Raw genomic sequence first — 16,323 nt, 5'->3', positions numbered from 1 at the left:
GTCAAAGGCTGATATGGTGGACTAAATAGATCGATCGGTTACATACACTATTTGTTCTAAATTAACCACCAGTTTTTCACTGTTAAAAAATTACCGTAGGGGTTTCTATTAGACTATTACTGCTTATCCTAATTATTCAATGAAACCACGATTTTATAAAGTAACGAACAGAAAATAATAAAAGTTCTTTTTACTTCTTTTGTTTTTGTTTTGCTTTGGTTGTATAGTCGACTAGTCGTAATCTCGTATGTTTTGTGAGTTTACTTTGGCTTTCGTAAAGGGAATTTTATTGAAAATGCCACTTTCAAAACAAAACTTATGACAAATGCTACTTTCTAATTTTCTTTTTGAAACTGCCATTTTTTTGTTTTATGGCATTGATAAAAAGACGATTTTATCCTTGAATTAAATCTGAATCAAAAACATAATAAAAAAAAGAAATATACAAATTGATATGAATCAATTTTGTCTATCGATGAGTTCATCAGTATTGTCTATCGATTGTTGTTATATGAGAATTCATCTGAGAATTCATCAATGTTGTCCACCGGAGAGTTCATCAGTGTTGTCCTCGGGAAGTTCATTAGTGTTGTCCATCAGGAGGTTCATTAGTGTTGTCTACCGATTATTGTCTCGGGAAATCATTACTCTTGTTCATCGGGAGTTCATCAAAATCAATTGTTGTCTTCGGGGAGCTCATCAGTGTTGTCCACCAGGAAGTTAATCAATCTTGTCCATCAGAAGGTTCATCAGTGTTGTCTATCGGGAAATTCATCAGTCTTGTCCATCTGAGAGGATAAATCAGTGTTGTCTACCGATTGGTTTGAAGAACTGCATGATGGACAATAAAACTTGTGAAAATTGAGTGAACAACAAGTTTAAAAACAAGAAATGGACATATTTACTTCCCAGATCTAGTCCATCAAATCTGGTATACCAGATCTGGTCCACCGAAAAAATGGATTAGATATCAGATCTTGTCCATTAAAGTTATAGAGAGAAGAAAACAAACAGAAGAAACTCAAAAAAGATATGGAAGTTTCCAGAGAGAGAGAGAGATGAAGAAGATGAGTATTGAAGATGAGAGAGATGAGAAATCAAGCCTCGATTCTTAAACGCTTCTTCACTGATTTGGTCTCCATTATTACAATCAAGTTTCTAGATTTCTCTGATATGGTGATTTATTTGTTGTTGAAGAAAGAAAGAAAGAAAGGAGAAGAAAAGAGAGAGCAAAAAAAAGATAAGAGATCGAGAGAGAAAGATGAGAGATCTAGAGAGAAAAAAAGAAAAGAAAATAAAAGATATTTTTGTCATTTTCAATAAATTAAAGTGGGTCATATGACATTTGAGAGAAGGTAATAATGAAAGTGGCATTAATGATAAAGATTGTCACTGTTCATGACAGAGTGAACAATTTTCTCTTTCGTAAAAGCTGAACCAGTGTTAAAATAAAGAGATATCTTCGTATTTGGTCTTTGAAATCAAAATTAATTGTTTTTGTTTTTTAGCAATAATTGATGAGACTTATTAATCTGCTTAAATTTTTTATTAGTATAGAGATTTAGGAGAAAGAATGAAAGATACTCAACTGTATATAAGACTTTTCAATGTTTGCTGGCTACACAATTTAGAAACTGCTACACTTATTTTAAAAACTAGTTTTAAAAATAATAAAAATACAACATAAGTAGTAACTTTAAACATATTTTAAACGTTTGAACGTCATGTCTTAATAGGGGTAATGTTTATTTCGTTTTTTTAACAACCACATAAAAATTAAAGCAAAACGTAGACTAGCCAGGCTTAAACCATAACACAAACTAATCTTTAAGCATAGACTAATGAATCACGAAATCGCTTGGAATTATAATTTATGCAGGGTCTGTCAAATTTTATCAAAGCATATGTTAAAGTATTACTACTGGGTCCAATTAATTATTATATATGTAACATATATAGACATGTATGTAGTATACACAGACACACTAGTATGGGGTGAAGACCAATGAAAATATTGGTTGATGTAATAAAATAACATATACAAAAAGTACAGCAAACCTTATTAAATCCAGACGACTAAAAAAAGTGTGGTCCATAAGACCATCCACAATGGTGTGGGACTTTTTTTGGTCCCCCACATTTAATACTAATATTTTGAGGGTTTCTTATTTTTAGTAGGAGCATTGGTGTGTATTTGGGTTTGGTCCCCCAAATAAAATAATATTATTTTGAAAGTTTAAAGATTAATTATTTAAAGAAAGAAAATACAAAAACATACAATTTAGAAATTAATAACATTAAAAATATAACATAAAAACATCAAAACCAAAACAAACATTTTATTCAACTCATAGAAATTTTAAAATCAAACTTCATTATCCGGAAGATGTCCAAAGTTTGTCCAAATATGCTCAATCAAATCATGTTTTAGTTGATCATGAGCTTGTTTATCCCGAAGTCTTGTTTGACGAGTAATCGTACTGCTGATATTTGAACCCACACCGGCGGCACCAACGGTAAATGTTTGATCCACATGTTCTCCGTGTTGAAATTCAGAAATAATGTTTCGGTAACTGTATGTATGTCGTTCGTCTTCGACAATCATATTATGGAGTATTATGCATGATCTTATTACATTTGCCATTTTGTTTTTATCCCATAAACGAGACGGATTTTTAATAACGGCGAATCTAGCTTGCAAGACTCCAAAGGCACGCTCAACATCTTTCCTAACAGCTTCTTGTTTTTTAGAAAAGAGAGATTTTTTCCTACCTTGTGGAAGTCGGATTGATTGAATAAAAGTTGCCCAATTTGGATAAATACCATCAGTGAGATAGTACGCCAAGTTGTACTCCCTTCCGTTGACAACAAAGTTGACTTCCGGAGCTTGACCGGTTATTATGTCATCAAAAACATTAGATCGATCAAGAATATTAAGATCGTTCATAGTACCTGGAGCTCCAAAAAAGGCATGCCATATCCAGAGGTCATACGAAGCTACTGCTTCCAACACAATTGTAGGTTTTCCGGTTGACCGTGAATACATGCCTTTCCAAGCCGTGGGACAATTCTTCCACCCCCAATGCATACAGTCAATGCTACCAATCATCCCGGGAAATCCACGCTGTTCATTCTGAAAGAGTAGTCTTTGTAGATCCTCCTGTGTAGGACGTCTTAAGTATTCATCTCCAAACACTTGGATGATGCCGGCAGTAAATTCGTGCAAACATTCTCGAGCTGTCGAAGCACCAATTCGGACATACTCGTCAACACTGTCAGACGAAGTACCATATGCCAATTGACGAATTGCTGCAGTACATTTTTGTATAGGTGAAAGACCAGCACGTCCGGTTGCATCCTGGCTTTGGCGGAAATATTGGATTTCGGTAGAGAGACGTTGCACAATTCGCATGAACAGTGGCTTGTGCATGCGAAACCGTTGCCGGAATAAATATTCTGGATATGTGGGAGTGTCACTAAAATAATCATTCCAAAGATTATTGTGGCCTTCTTCCCGGTTTCGCTCGATAAAAATCCTTTCTTGTGGCTGGTTTGGTTCGGGGATATTTTGGGAGACATCATAAATATTTTCTAAATATTTTCGGGGATCTTATTTGATGAAATGAGTTGCTACTTTGGTTATGAAGAAAGGAAGATAAAGAAATGACTTGTGTTGTTGGTTTGGTCGTGTTTGGTGTGAGTTATCATATATATAGTGGAGTTCCAGTTTGTAACCCGTGAGAGACCAAAACAAAAGAACATACATGATTACACCAACAACAAGTACCCGTGACAGAGACCAACACGTCCGTAGTCAAAATACATGTAATACCCGTGAGAGACCAAAACAAAACAACATACATGATAAGAAAACAACAAGTACCCGTGTAAATCATTACACCAACATGAACAAAATACATGTGAAAATGATGATTACACCTACAACCAGCAAATCAGTAAATTTTCTTAACTTATTTTCCTTACATATCTCATTAACTACATTCTCCAACCTTACCAGACTCTGCTTCATCCATACGAATCAATGCATCTAGCTCTCTATCCGCAGTGTCCTCTGAGTACTTATCAGCCAGATCAGATGAAGAAGGCTGGGAATAGCTATAGTCGTGGCCCATGTCTTACGTAACCTGAAGATAAACAAGAAGAAGCAGATTAGACTTAGTACAACAATACACAATCTGATTAAGTTAGTTTATACAATAGCCGAGTTACTAGAAATTACAATAGCCGAGTACTAAAATAGACTTATATTAATTTAGATTGAAACAAGAAATACACAACTGAGCAAGAAATACTTAAACAGGAAATACAAATCAAACAACCAGGGAATACAAATCAAATACATAAGCCGAGTACTAAGCAAGAAAAACAAACAACAAACACATTCTATAATATCAGAAATACTGGGACACTATCTTGTTCATGATGATTTCTTCACTCGCACTCAAGGGTTCTTTTTTGGCTAGGAGAGTGTCTAGGATGGCCAGCTTCTGTAGTTTCTCCTTTTCAGCTAATTCCTCTTTCTTGACATCCCACATGCTCTTATACTCAGCAAGAGTCTTCACGTTTGTGGACTGAGCATTGTTCCTCTTCGCCTTGGCAGCCTTGATCCCTTCTGGCCTCTTCTCAGACTCCTCAACACTGCAGCTTGATGACTGCGAACCTTCACCAGCTTGTTTCCTCTTTGTTGCAGGCTGAGCTGGGGTCGTGTTAATAGTGTTAAGGGATAGAAATTTCTGCTCAAACCTTAAACGAAACCAACAATGTTCAAGGTTGAATCTCTTGTTATGGGCAGCGAAGTAGATATCATGTGCATTCTTCATGATATCATTTTCAGAATGACCAGAGCTGTTCTGTCTCTCCGCAGCTGCGAATGCGGCACAGAACTTGTTAGTATGGTCATTTATCTTGTGCCAACGCTGCTTGCAATGTGTCACCAGCATCTGTTCCCCACCGTTTCTAGCGTGAGGAGTGTCACAATAGTATTTTTGAATCCTGCTCCAGAAGCTTCCTCCCTTTTGTTGATTTGCAACGATGGGATCTTTTGAAGTGTTGAGCCATGCGGAGATCAAGACTTCATCATCAGCAGGTGTCCATGTCTTTCTCTCCTTGCGCTCTTTTGGTGTTTCTTGCGAGCTGTGAGGAGAAGGTTGGGAGCTGTGAGGAGAAGGTTGGGAGCTGTGAGGAGAAGGTTGTGAGCTCTGTCCAGAAGGTGGATAACTTTCCCAATGAAAGTTATCATTTAAACCACCTTCTTCTTGACTGTTAAGCAAGTTGAAGTAAGAAGAAGACTGAAAGAAGGGATTATTAGAATCCATAGGAAGAAACGGATAAGGAAGAGAAGGAATGCGAGGAGAAGAGAAGATAAGAGCAGAGAAGAGAAGCGGGTATAGAAGATGATCAATGCGAAGAGAAGAGAAGAGAAAAGCAGAGATTAGAAGCGGGTATAGAAGAGAAGGAATGCGAAGATAAGAGATGCGAGTATAGAAGAGAAGTGAATATCATTTACAAGTGAGAAAGGGAAGATAAATGAAAGAGATTTATGGTTTAAAACCTTACTTGCAATAACTATCAAAACTTAAAGACCAAACAACAAATGTCTAATCACAATTTATGACAAGTACACATTACAACTACCAAATTAAACAAGAAACTATGAACAAACAACACTAAAATTAAATACAACCAACTACACAACAATGCTACCAATTTATTACAAGTAAACATTACAACTACCAAATGAGAAACCTAAAAAAAAACACAACCATACGAATCAATGCGAGACATCATACGAATGACATTGTTAAAAAAATTTATCCAAAAATCATACGAATGACAATGACTATCTTAATCAACCAAAAGTTGTATCAAAATCAATGTCAAAAACATTTTACCAACCATACCAATGACACAACAATCACCAAATTGAAAACCTTGATAAAAAAAAATTTAACCTATCTCAATGTTAAAAAAATAGACCGAGACACAAAGATGATGATCCTTTAACATTTAAGAAAAAAAAACCAAAGTTTAACGATACTCAATGTTTTAAAAAAATTTTGACCAAGACACAAACATGTTTATAAGATCAACAACTACAGCAAAGGACAAACGACACAGACACAACTCGATCTTCACACAGAGACATAACGATCCATCGAACAAATGAAAAAAACAAAAAAAACACCAAAGAAACATAACCTAAATCATTTACCCTAATTCAATATCCCTAAATCAATAACCCTAATTCAATAACCCCAATTAATTAACCCTAATTGAATAACCCTAATTCAATTACCCTAATTCGCAAACCCTAATTATCTAACCCTAATTCGATAATCCCAAATCCCTAACCCTAATTCGATAATCGGCGCCAATCAAGGTTAAATCTCATGTAGTGGGAAGAAGACTAACCTTATTTAGACGGATATCATCGGGAGAGAAGCTCGAACCGCCGGACAAGCTTCGGGTGACAGGGACAGATCGCTTCGGGAGAGAAGATCGAACCGCTGGACGTCTTAGGTATTGAAGATCGGACCGGCTTCGGATGCGACAGAAGATCGGCTTCGTTAATCTGGCAAGATTTTCCGGTGAAAAGAACAGAACGTCGTGGAGGATCGAATCGCCTTCGTGGTCGCCGTCAAGAGGGAGAAGAAAGAACTCGGGATGATTTTGTCTCCCGAATACATTTTTTTTAGACCTAGCTTATTCGAGAACAAATCACACGGCTACACGTGGCGAAGAGGACGGTAAAAAAACGTCCCCAAATAAGAACCGTTTTTCAGATATTGGGCTTTTTTCATTTAAATTTAAATCCAATAAATATTGGGGACGGGCCAAATCCACGCCATTGTGGATGGTCTAAGCTCGTTACCATTACTTCCTACACTGTCTCTCTCTCTCGAGACCTCTATCTTATATCTCTTTTTAATCGGACAAGTGATACGATATTTTATTATTTTTGTATAGCAAAAAAAAAAAGATGATTTCTTTACATCGGATATATTTCATCATCGTCCTCTTCACTTTGATTTTCCATGGCCGTCTTGGATTTTCCGACAATACTAAACTCCACGAGGCCGAAGGTACTCCCCTAAAAAACCACTTTCTTGTTTGTTTTCCAAATAGGAAGCTAAACTGTGCTTCTTCTTTTTTCTCTTTTCTATGTTTGCGGCTTTCTTTTTTTTTTTGTTTTCTTGAGAAATTTGGATTCAAAGCACTTTCTTGATCTTTGATGATGATGGTAATTGTTTTTGAATTGGGAAGTGAGGGCACTGAAGGAGATAGGGAAGAAGCTAGGGAAGAAAGATTGGAACTTCAACAAAGATCCATGTAGTGGTGAAGGCAATTGGGTTGATACAAGTTTTACAACCAAAGAGTTTGAGAGTAATCTCACTTGTGATTGCTCTTATCCTCCTCCAAACTCATCTTGCCACGTCATTAGAATGTAAGTCTCCTCTTCTTCTTCTTCATCTTACTCTACTCTCTTTGCCTTTCTTATCTTCTTTATCGATTTTTCCCATTTTTTGGAATATACAAAAGAGTTTTAGTTCAATACTCGTGTCGGTGACAAGTCAATGTATATGGGGGATTTAACCGTCAGTTTCGAGAATTCCACAGTTTAGACTTTAGAATTTCTTTTTTCCAATGGAATAATTAGCATTTTTACTTAAAGGTAAAACAGAGTAGTGGCGCTAGTTTATGGTGACAATTTGAGGGGAAAACCACTAAATTCCATGGTGAGGTTAGGTAGTAAGGTTAACTTATCTTTTCATTAACTGCACAACTCGCACTTTAATGACAACAACTAAACCATAAGTACGATATACTATATACCCTGTTTTAGTAATATTGAAATGATAAAATAAAACTATATTTTTAGAAATTTCCGAATTATATTTTTAAAGTTGATCGACCTCTATTTGTATTTTTTTTTTTTTTAAATTCCGACTTAAAACGTGACATAAGAATCTTCTTTTGTATTATTTCATACACTTGTTCTGAATTTGACTACTAGTGTCTTACTGTTTACCTCTTTTTTTTCGACAGATGCTATCTTACAAATTATAGTTTTGGTGGGATGTAAAAACACTTGTGAACTATAGATTAAAACAAAAAAAAGTTTGATTTGTCTATTTGTGAAGACAAAGATTACTTTGCCAGGCTGGAAATGGCAGCTGGTCGTTTGACCCGTTGACCGAATATACGATTCAAAAGATAATAACGCGTTTTTGTTTTTTTTTTTCGCCTTATTCTAATTAACTAGACTTAACTATAAAACCAATTAGAAAAATTTGTATTTAATGTTAGCAAATTATTTTTCAAAAAGAAGACCGTTTGACTTTGACAAACCAAAATTGTCAAAGTAACAAGGAAAGTCAAATCGCTTACTAATACTGGTATAAAAAAACTTTGACCGGTTTAAATCGGTTATCTATCTGGTTTTGAGTTTAAATCCGAAAAGACTATTGATATCCGGTTTATTATTGTCGTGCAGAGCTCTAAAGTCGCAGAATTTATCAGGCATAGTCCCTCCAGAGTTTTCTAAGCTTCGTCACCTCAAAGTTTTGTAAGTAAACGAACTAAAAAGACTTGATCTTTTCTAAACCCTAGATATTGGTTCTTAAGTTCTTCTAATTTGGGGGGGGTGCAGGGACCTTAGCCGTAACTCTCTGACTGGTTCCATTCCAAAGGAATGGGCTTCTATGCGCTTGGAAGATTTGTAAGTGTATTAAAACTGCTTCTGTAATGCATTCAGTTTTTGTTTTAATTAACTGTCTGGTTATTTTTGATGTACATTACACAGATCTTTCATGGGGAACCGACTGTCTGGTCCATTCCCAAAAGTCATAACCCGCCTTACCACTCTCAGAAACTTGTATGTTGTTGTTTTTGGTTCATGAATTGTATTTATTAGACCCTAGAATGTGTTCATTAACAGTTTCACATCTACATATGTATTTGAATGTGTTCAATTCATCATCTGAAAACTACGCAGGAGCCTAGAAGGAAATCAGTTTTCAGGACCAATCCCTCCTGAGATTGCAAAGTTGACTCATTTGGAGAAACTGTTAAGTTTCTTTCTTTATTTCAAATCTTTCTTCTTGCGTGTGTTTGGCTTCTTATTTAATTTAACTTATCATCCTCTCTGCTTTTGCCTCAGTCATCTACCTTCGAATGCTTTCACTGGTCCATTGCCTGAAAAACTTGGATTGCTCAAGAACATTACTGATATGTAAGAGAGAATTTAGTCTTACATGGTTGATATGACATACAGAAAAGTTTAAGTCTTTCTTGGATTACTTCTTTAATACTTATAATGATTGTATTTGTGTGGGTTGGGTTGGTAGGAGGATAAGTGATAATAATTTCACTGGACCAGTACCAAATTTCATCGCCAACTGGACAAGAATAGTGAAACTGTAAGATTGAATCTTTCTCCATAAGTTCTTGCTTGTCCTCAAGAAAGGTATACCAACCAAAGAAGTGTCTTTTTTTTTGCAGGCAGATGCATGGTTGCGGTTTGGATGGTCCAATACCTTCCAGCATCTCTACATTGACTAGCTTGTCTGATTTGTACGCCCTTGAAACACTACTACATTTCAAGTTTTATTACCTCACAAGGTCATTTATCAACATAGTTTTTCTTTGTTGTGTTGTGATTTATAGAAGGATTAGTGACTTAGGAGGCAAACCGTCTCCCTTCCCTCCATTGAGCAATTTGAAGTCTATCAAGTCGCTGTGAGTTGAGATACAATCTGTATGTTATGTTCGATGCAGTTTTGCTAGAAAACGTGTTTAATCTATTTGAAACGCAGGATACTGAGAAGATGCAATTTAAATGGCCCAATTCCAAAATATATTGGGGATATGAAGAATCTCAAAACACTGTAAGTCATGTATAAACATTGAGCAAAGAAGAGTTTTTTTCAAATGATTTATATTTCCATGTACTGAACTCTGTATGTTGGTTATGTTTACTGTGTAGTGACCTCAGTTTTAATCTCTTAAGTGGTGAGATTCCATCATCGTTTGAAAAGATGAAGAAAGCCGATTTCATGTAAGTACGTACGTCACTAGGAGAGTAGAAAATTTTGTTACAGAATATATTTCGTAATTGTGAAAGTTTTTGTAAATCTTCTCTATCAGTTATTTGACAGGAAACAAGTTGACAGGAGGTGTTCCAAGCTACTTTGTCGAAATAAACAAAAACGTGTATGAATTCATGCCTCTTTTAACATTCCAAGTACCTACTATACAGATTTAATAAACTGTATTTGTTCTTCTTGATGTGCAGAGATGTTTCTTACAACAACTTTACTGATGAAAGTTCAATTCCAAATGATCATGAATGTAACCGAGTTACTTCGTAAGTTTATTGAATTTCAATTACATTCAAAACATCTTTGTTCAAACCTTCGCTGAAAAAACAATCTTGTGATGCTATTTTCCAGGAATTTGGTGGAAAGCTTCGCCACGGGGAACAAATCGTAAGAAACCATCTCTCTGTATATAAAACTTATTGATGATCTCTTAAATCTTTGTAGTGGTCTCTTAAATCTTTGTCCTTTCAGTTATGATTAGTTTAACTGACCAAAAACTGTCTCTGACTCTGGTGTTGCAGACACAAGGGTTCAACCTGTTTTCTTCACAACATCCCTTGTGTTCATCCTAAAAGAAATCGTAAGCAACAATAACGCTTTTATTGTGTTCATCATATTCTGGTACTATCCTTGTTCTTGATTAAAAAAAGTGAAATTTTCTTGTAGACGTATATAAATTGTACATAAATTGCGGAGGAGGTGAAGTAAAAGTGGATAAAGGAAAAATATATCAGGCTGATGACGAGCCAAAAGGTGCTTCTATGTACTTCGCTGGCGCTGACAAGCACTGGGCGTTGAGCAGCACAGGGAACTTCATGGACAATGATGACGATGCTGATGATTATACTGTGCAGAACACGTCCAGGTTATCAGTTAATTCTTCCTCTCCCAGCGTTGGACTTTATAGGACAGCTCGTGTCTCTCCTTTATCGTTGACTTACTACGGACTCTGTCTTGGAAATGGGAACTACACTGTGAATCTCCACTTTGCTGAGATCATCTTTACCGATGACAATACATTTTACAGTCTTGGCAAACGTTTGTTCGATATTTATCTTCAGGTACGTCTTTGGAGTCCAATATTCTTTTACTTACTCGTTACAAAAACATGTAAATCATAATATATTGTATTATTTCTTGTTTATCTGCTCACAGGATCAGTTAGTGATAAAAAACTTCAACATTCAAGAAGCAGCTCGAGGATCAGGCAAGCCAGTCATAAAATCGTTTATGGTAAATGTAAAGGACCATACTCTGAAGATTGGTTTGAGATGGGCTGGCAAAGGGACAACCGGCATTCCAATTAGAGGTGTATATGGTCCTATGATTTCAGCTATATCAGTGACACCCAGTAAGTTTTGTTCTGATTGCACATTTATATAAATCAATGGGATCTCTTTGGCAGATTGATGACTGTTTTTTTGCTTGTGGCAGATTTCAAACCTCCGGTATATCATGACGTTAAGGCTATCATACTAAAAGCAGGGGTACCAGTTGCTGCAGCAACACTTCTTTTGTTTATCATAGTTGGCGTATTCTGTAAAAAACGGCGTGATAAAAATGCTATTGACAAAGGTATAAGCTTATCTATGCATATTATTATGTGCTTTTTATGTAACCTGGCGCTTAAATGTCAATTTTTTCTATTGATGAACAGAGCTAAGGGGTTTAGATCTTCAAACTGGAACTTTCACTCTACGACAGATAAAAGCAGCCACTGATAACTTTGACATAACAAAAAAGATTGGTGAAGGTGGATTTGGCTCTGTTTACAAGGTAATACACTTGTATTCTTCAACATTCTTAGCTTCTTAATGAAACCGTTTACAGTATAAACTAGAAGATGTGTAGATTTTTGGAAGAGATGTTAAGAAGGTGGTGCCTTATCTTGTTGCAGGGTGAATTATCTGAGGGAAAAATGATTGCAGTCAAACAACTGTCTGCAAAATCGAGGCAGGGAAATCGAGAGTTTGTAAATGAAATAGGAATGATCTCAGCACTACAGCATCCAAATCTTGTTAAGCTATATGGATGTTGTGTTGAAGGAAACCAATTGATATTGGTCTATGAGTATCTGGAGAACAATTGTCTATCTCGTGCGCTATTTGGTATGTTTTCTTCTCTTGAATTTGTAACTGTGCAAGTATATGAACAACATATCCTCAAAATCTGTGTGGGGTGATCTTCTTTGTAGGAAAGGATGAGAGTTGTAGACTGAAGCTAGACTGGTCAACAAGGAAGAAGATTTGTTTGGGGATAGCTAAAGGACTAACATTTCTCCATGAAGAATCTAGGATAAAGATTGTACACAGAGATATAAAGGCAAGCAACGTGTTACTCGATAAGGATCTTAATGCTAAGATCTCTGACTTTGGCTTGGCAAAGTTGATGATGATGGAAACACACACATCAGTACCCGTATTGCTGGAACTATGTAAGGCTCTTTTTACCCATAAGCTCAAGCAGAGATATCTTATAACAGAACTTTGATATTTGTCCATCTGCATTGCAGAGGTTATATGGCTCCTGAATACGCGATGCGTGGTTACTTGACTGAGAAAGCAGATGTTTATAGCTTTGGTGTCGTTGCACTCGAAATTGTAAGTGGAAAGAGTAACACAAACTTTAGGCCAAGCGAGGACTTCGTCTACCTTCTTGATTGGGTAAACAGTTCATCCCTTTCATCAAGTTATATGATAAATAAACCAAAGTACATGTAAGGCTTATGTTTTGCATCAAATACATGTAGGCTTATGTTTTGCAAGAGCGAGGATCATTGCTAGAGCTAGTTGATCCAACGTTAAGTGACCACTTAGAAGAGGAAACCATGTTAATGTTAAACGTGGCATTGATGTGCACTAACGCGTCACCGACGCTAAGGCCTACGATGTCGCAGGTGGTGAGTCTCTTAGAAGGAAAGACAGCGTTGCAAGAGCTGCTGTCTGATCCGAGCTTCTCAACGGTTAACCCAAAGCTTAAAGCCTTGAGGAACCATTTTTGGCAAAACGAGCTGAGCGATATTAGCTTCTCCACAAGCGGGAATTGTACAGCTGCCTCTGTTAACTCACTCGTTGATGCTGAGGAGAAAACTGGGCTTTTGCATTAAGTTCTTAAATTCCAAAATTTAAGTGAGATTCCTGGGAGTGGTTTAAGTTTTTCACCAATAAATAGTTATTTTTCTAAGTGTATATATATATATATATATATTTTTTTTTGAAGTCTTCTATAGCTCAAAAATTGTGACATGTGAATTAGATTGATCCCAAAATATATAGACAAAAATAATCCTTAATTGGCACTTGATCTGCAACTCATATAGACAAAACCGGATTAAAAACTTGAATAGCATCATCAACTAAAATTATGGCAAGTCCGAAAATGGCGACACAACTACGAGATTTTATAGATCACTAAGAGTCCATTCAACATTCAGATATAATTTAGTTTACCTACTAATTAGTATCAAGAAAGCATCACTTTTACTTTATGCGTTTCTTTTGATGTTTTATGTAATTTTGTTGGTACGTTCATAAAGATTATAAGATTGATGCATAAATGCTTTATTAATTAGAATTTATAGATTTTGGCTGGTACTTCAAATGCTTTTTTATCTAACTTTGTCTGATAAAAGTTTGAATCGTACTATAATGCGACAATATAGATATGTCCCTTAATAGATAGTATATCATATGGAAGATAAGTAGACAGAAATAAAATTAGAATGTTTGATTCTCGTAAATTTTCTTTTCAAGACTAACGAACATCATTATGTTATTGGAACTCTAAAGCTCTAGTTCGATTATCGTCAACTGAAATGTGTAATGTATTACATGTACGTGTGACGTATTTGTGTATGTGTAATTGACAGGTAAAGAGATTAAGAAGAGTAAGCTTTTGCACAGATATAAAAGGCTTATAAATAGGGGAAAAGCTGGAGGGAGGGAGGGGGGGACGGTGCAATTAATTGACAAGGAATCAGATTCCCACACCACCATTGTTCTTTACTTTTCTTTCCTGTCCTTATCATTTCTTCCACGTTTTTTTCCTCTATTATTACCATTTTTTTTATTAATTGTATAAAATTATTAAAATTGTATTTAGTTAACAACATACTCTACAACCCTAAGTAAGGGTCATTTTTTATCGAAGAAAAAAAAAAAGAGAGTCATTCTATACGAAAACCTTTTGTATAGAGCATAGATATAGCTAGATATCATGTGAAGATTATTCTTTCTTTTCTTTTTTTTTTGTATGTTTAACAAAAAGTGAAGAATCTTTTGTAGAGTATAAATTTTGAAGTAATCGAAGCACTTTGCAATAGGATACTGGCGTGAGCTGCATACGTGACTTACTATTGTGCAGCATCAATATCAAAAGGCTCTAAAAAAGGTGATGGATCATTCAAGAATCCTTTCGCTATTAAACGTTACTTGTAAGTTACCCTTTTTAGATAAAAATCATATTTTTGTTACGTGCAAACTGAAAGCATATGTCTAGTTATATATATTTCCAAGTCAGTACTAGCTAGTTATATGGGCGACAGCAAGAATCACAAAAATATTTAAGAAAGCTAGCTGAGAACTAAATTTGGAACCAGAGTTACGTTTTGGCCGCAAAAATACACACCATCATACAATACATGCAGAAATTTGACGGATCAATAATAAGTATATCACAATTTTGGTCTTGCGTATGTTTAAGATCGTTCGCAGCTTTTTTCAAAAAAAGTTCTCTTGTTGTATTTATATTGATGGCGTATATAGTCTTTAATATACGTAAAAGTGTGAGTGATGATATCAACATTTAGGTTTACGTGAAACACAAATTCCAAGGAAAAAGCCGGAAATATCTCAAAAATGACAATTTATCCAATCTAAAGGGCGAAAGGAGGAAGAAGAACGATAAGAGTGTACATGATGGTTTTGGTATATAAAAAGGTATTCGTGATGGGTTCATGCATGAACGTCCTTTTATTTTTTTTCGTTTATTGAGATTATTTTTAGACTATTTGCGGTGGAGAGATTTGCCCCACTGGAAGCAGTGTGTTATAATAATGTAGCAAGTAGGCTATCTTTGCCGGTCCCTTTCTGAAAAGGAAGTTTAGCAATTTATAAACGAAACGAGTGATCAATGAAGAGATAAGAGAAAAAAAGAAAAATTAAAGTAGAGAAAATGTAGAGACAAACTGCAAAATGGAGAGCTCTTTTAACAAGTAGTACGTTTTGTGACATAATATTTTTGACCAATAAATAAAAGTTGTAATTAATCGGAAACGAGCGACTCTTTCTTCTCTTTAAAAACCAAACTTCATTATCTACTAGAAGAAGTAAGACCGGCGGTCATGTTGGATTGTCTTCTAGTACTCTTGAGTTTTCATAAAATTATATAAATGGGGAAAAAATATTGAAATAATTACGGAAAACACATGTTATTTATCTAGCTTTTACGCTTATTTATGCTACTGAATGCAAATTTATTTAATTTGCATAATAGACAAGATCCCACCAAAAGTGTAATAGGGTATGATGATGATATACTTTATTTATGGCATATGGGGCTCGCCATCTACATTATAAAGAATAATTGTAGAAAATAATTTATTTTCGTAACTTAATTCCCCCAGTATAATACATCCATCTTTTTCATTAGGCACTAATTCGTTTATATTTGGCTAATAACAAAAATGTCTCTATAGAGAGGCACGTACGTAAGTGAGAAAAAGAGAAAGATAGGGAAGAGAATAGTTGAGTGTTCGGCGTTGGTGAGCTTCCATTATAATGAATAAAACGGCGCAGAATTGGGATTAAGATGATCAGAGTTATATGAGTTTAGTTTTTAAAGATTTCCGAGTTTTGATGAAATCTATGACAGGCCAGCGATTACTGTTGATGTTAGTATAAATTTTTCTGATTTGCATGGTTTATATATATATATAATTACGAAAAAAATTCGACTATGAAAAAAATGAGAAAACCAACAATACTATTGTAGGATAAACACGTAAATGTTTCTAAAAGTTGTAAAAGTACCTCGAAATATTTTTTAAAAAATTATATTAGAAAATTTAGTTAAAAAATTGTTATATTACATATTTATTTTACAAAATATATATTTAACGTTTCTTCAGATTAAAAAAAGTTATACAACTTTGTATAGTTTCGTCGAACGTTTCTTCTATATATATTATTCGATAGACGCCTAG

The 16,323-nt window shown here is 35.1% G+C and overlaps 3 protein-coding genes across 3 annotated transcripts; 2 read left to right on the top strand and 1 right to left on the bottom strand.

Moving 5' to 3' along the window:
* Positions 1–4,250: 4,250 nt before the first annotated feature.
* LOC104704839 (uncharacterized) lies at positions 4,251–6,869 on the bottom strand. The gene is made up of 3 exons (XM_087495217.1): positions 6,865–6,869; positions 6,433–6,592; positions 4,251–4,712 (listed from the first exon to the last, which is right to left on the bottom strand). Exons 1-3 carry the CDS (start codon positions 6,867–6,869, stop codon positions 4,413–4,415), a joined length of 465 nt encoding a protein of 154 aa, XP_087351343.1. The 3' UTR covers positions 4,251–4,412.
* Positions 6,870–6,880: 11 nt separating this feature from the next.
* LOC104754935 (putative LRR receptor-like serine/threonine-protein kinase At1g07650) lies at positions 6,881–12,559 on the top strand. Its single transcript, XM_087494735.1, is given in 23 exon segments — positions 6,881–7,103; positions 7,285–7,465; positions 8,516–8,587; positions 8,672–8,740; positions 8,825–8,896; positions 9,017–9,088; positions 9,182–9,253; positions 9,369–9,440; positions 9,523–9,594; positions 9,688–9,759; positions 9,837–9,908; positions 10,007–10,078; positions 10,168–10,233; positions 10,316–10,387; positions 10,473–10,508; positions 10,643–10,701; positions 10,788–11,182; positions 11,277–11,472; positions 11,556–11,696; positions 11,779–11,897; positions 12,019–12,229; positions 12,316–12,507; positions 12,510–12,559. Coding segments are annotated over 23 exon segments (2,538 nt in total). The 5' UTR covers positions 6,881–7,000.
* A 74-nt stretch (positions 12,560–12,633) lies between these two features.
* Positions 12,634–13,304, top strand: LOC147923286 (putative LRR receptor-like serine/threonine-protein kinase At1g07650). The gene is made up of 2 exons (XM_087494734.1): positions 12,634–12,784; positions 12,871–13,304. The coding sequence occupies exons 1-2, from the start codon at positions 12,641–12,643 to the stop codon at positions 13,225–13,227; spliced, it is 501 nt and encodes a 166-aa protein (XP_087350860.1). The 5' UTR covers positions 12,634–12,640; the 3' UTR covers positions 13,228–13,304.
* Positions 13,305–16,323: the final 3,019 nt, after the last annotated feature.

Source organism: Camelina sativa, chromosome 17 (genome assembly GCF_030686135.1).
Source record: "Camelina sativa cultivar CO46 ecotype springtype chromosome 17, ASM3068613v1".
In the NCBI taxonomy this organism is placed as follows: domain Eukaryota; kingdom Viridiplantae; phylum Streptophyta; class Magnoliopsida; order Brassicales; family Brassicaceae; genus Camelina; species Camelina sativa.
Note: the sequence above shows the minus strand (reverse complement) of the source record. Positions and strands in the feature narration are given on the sequence as shown.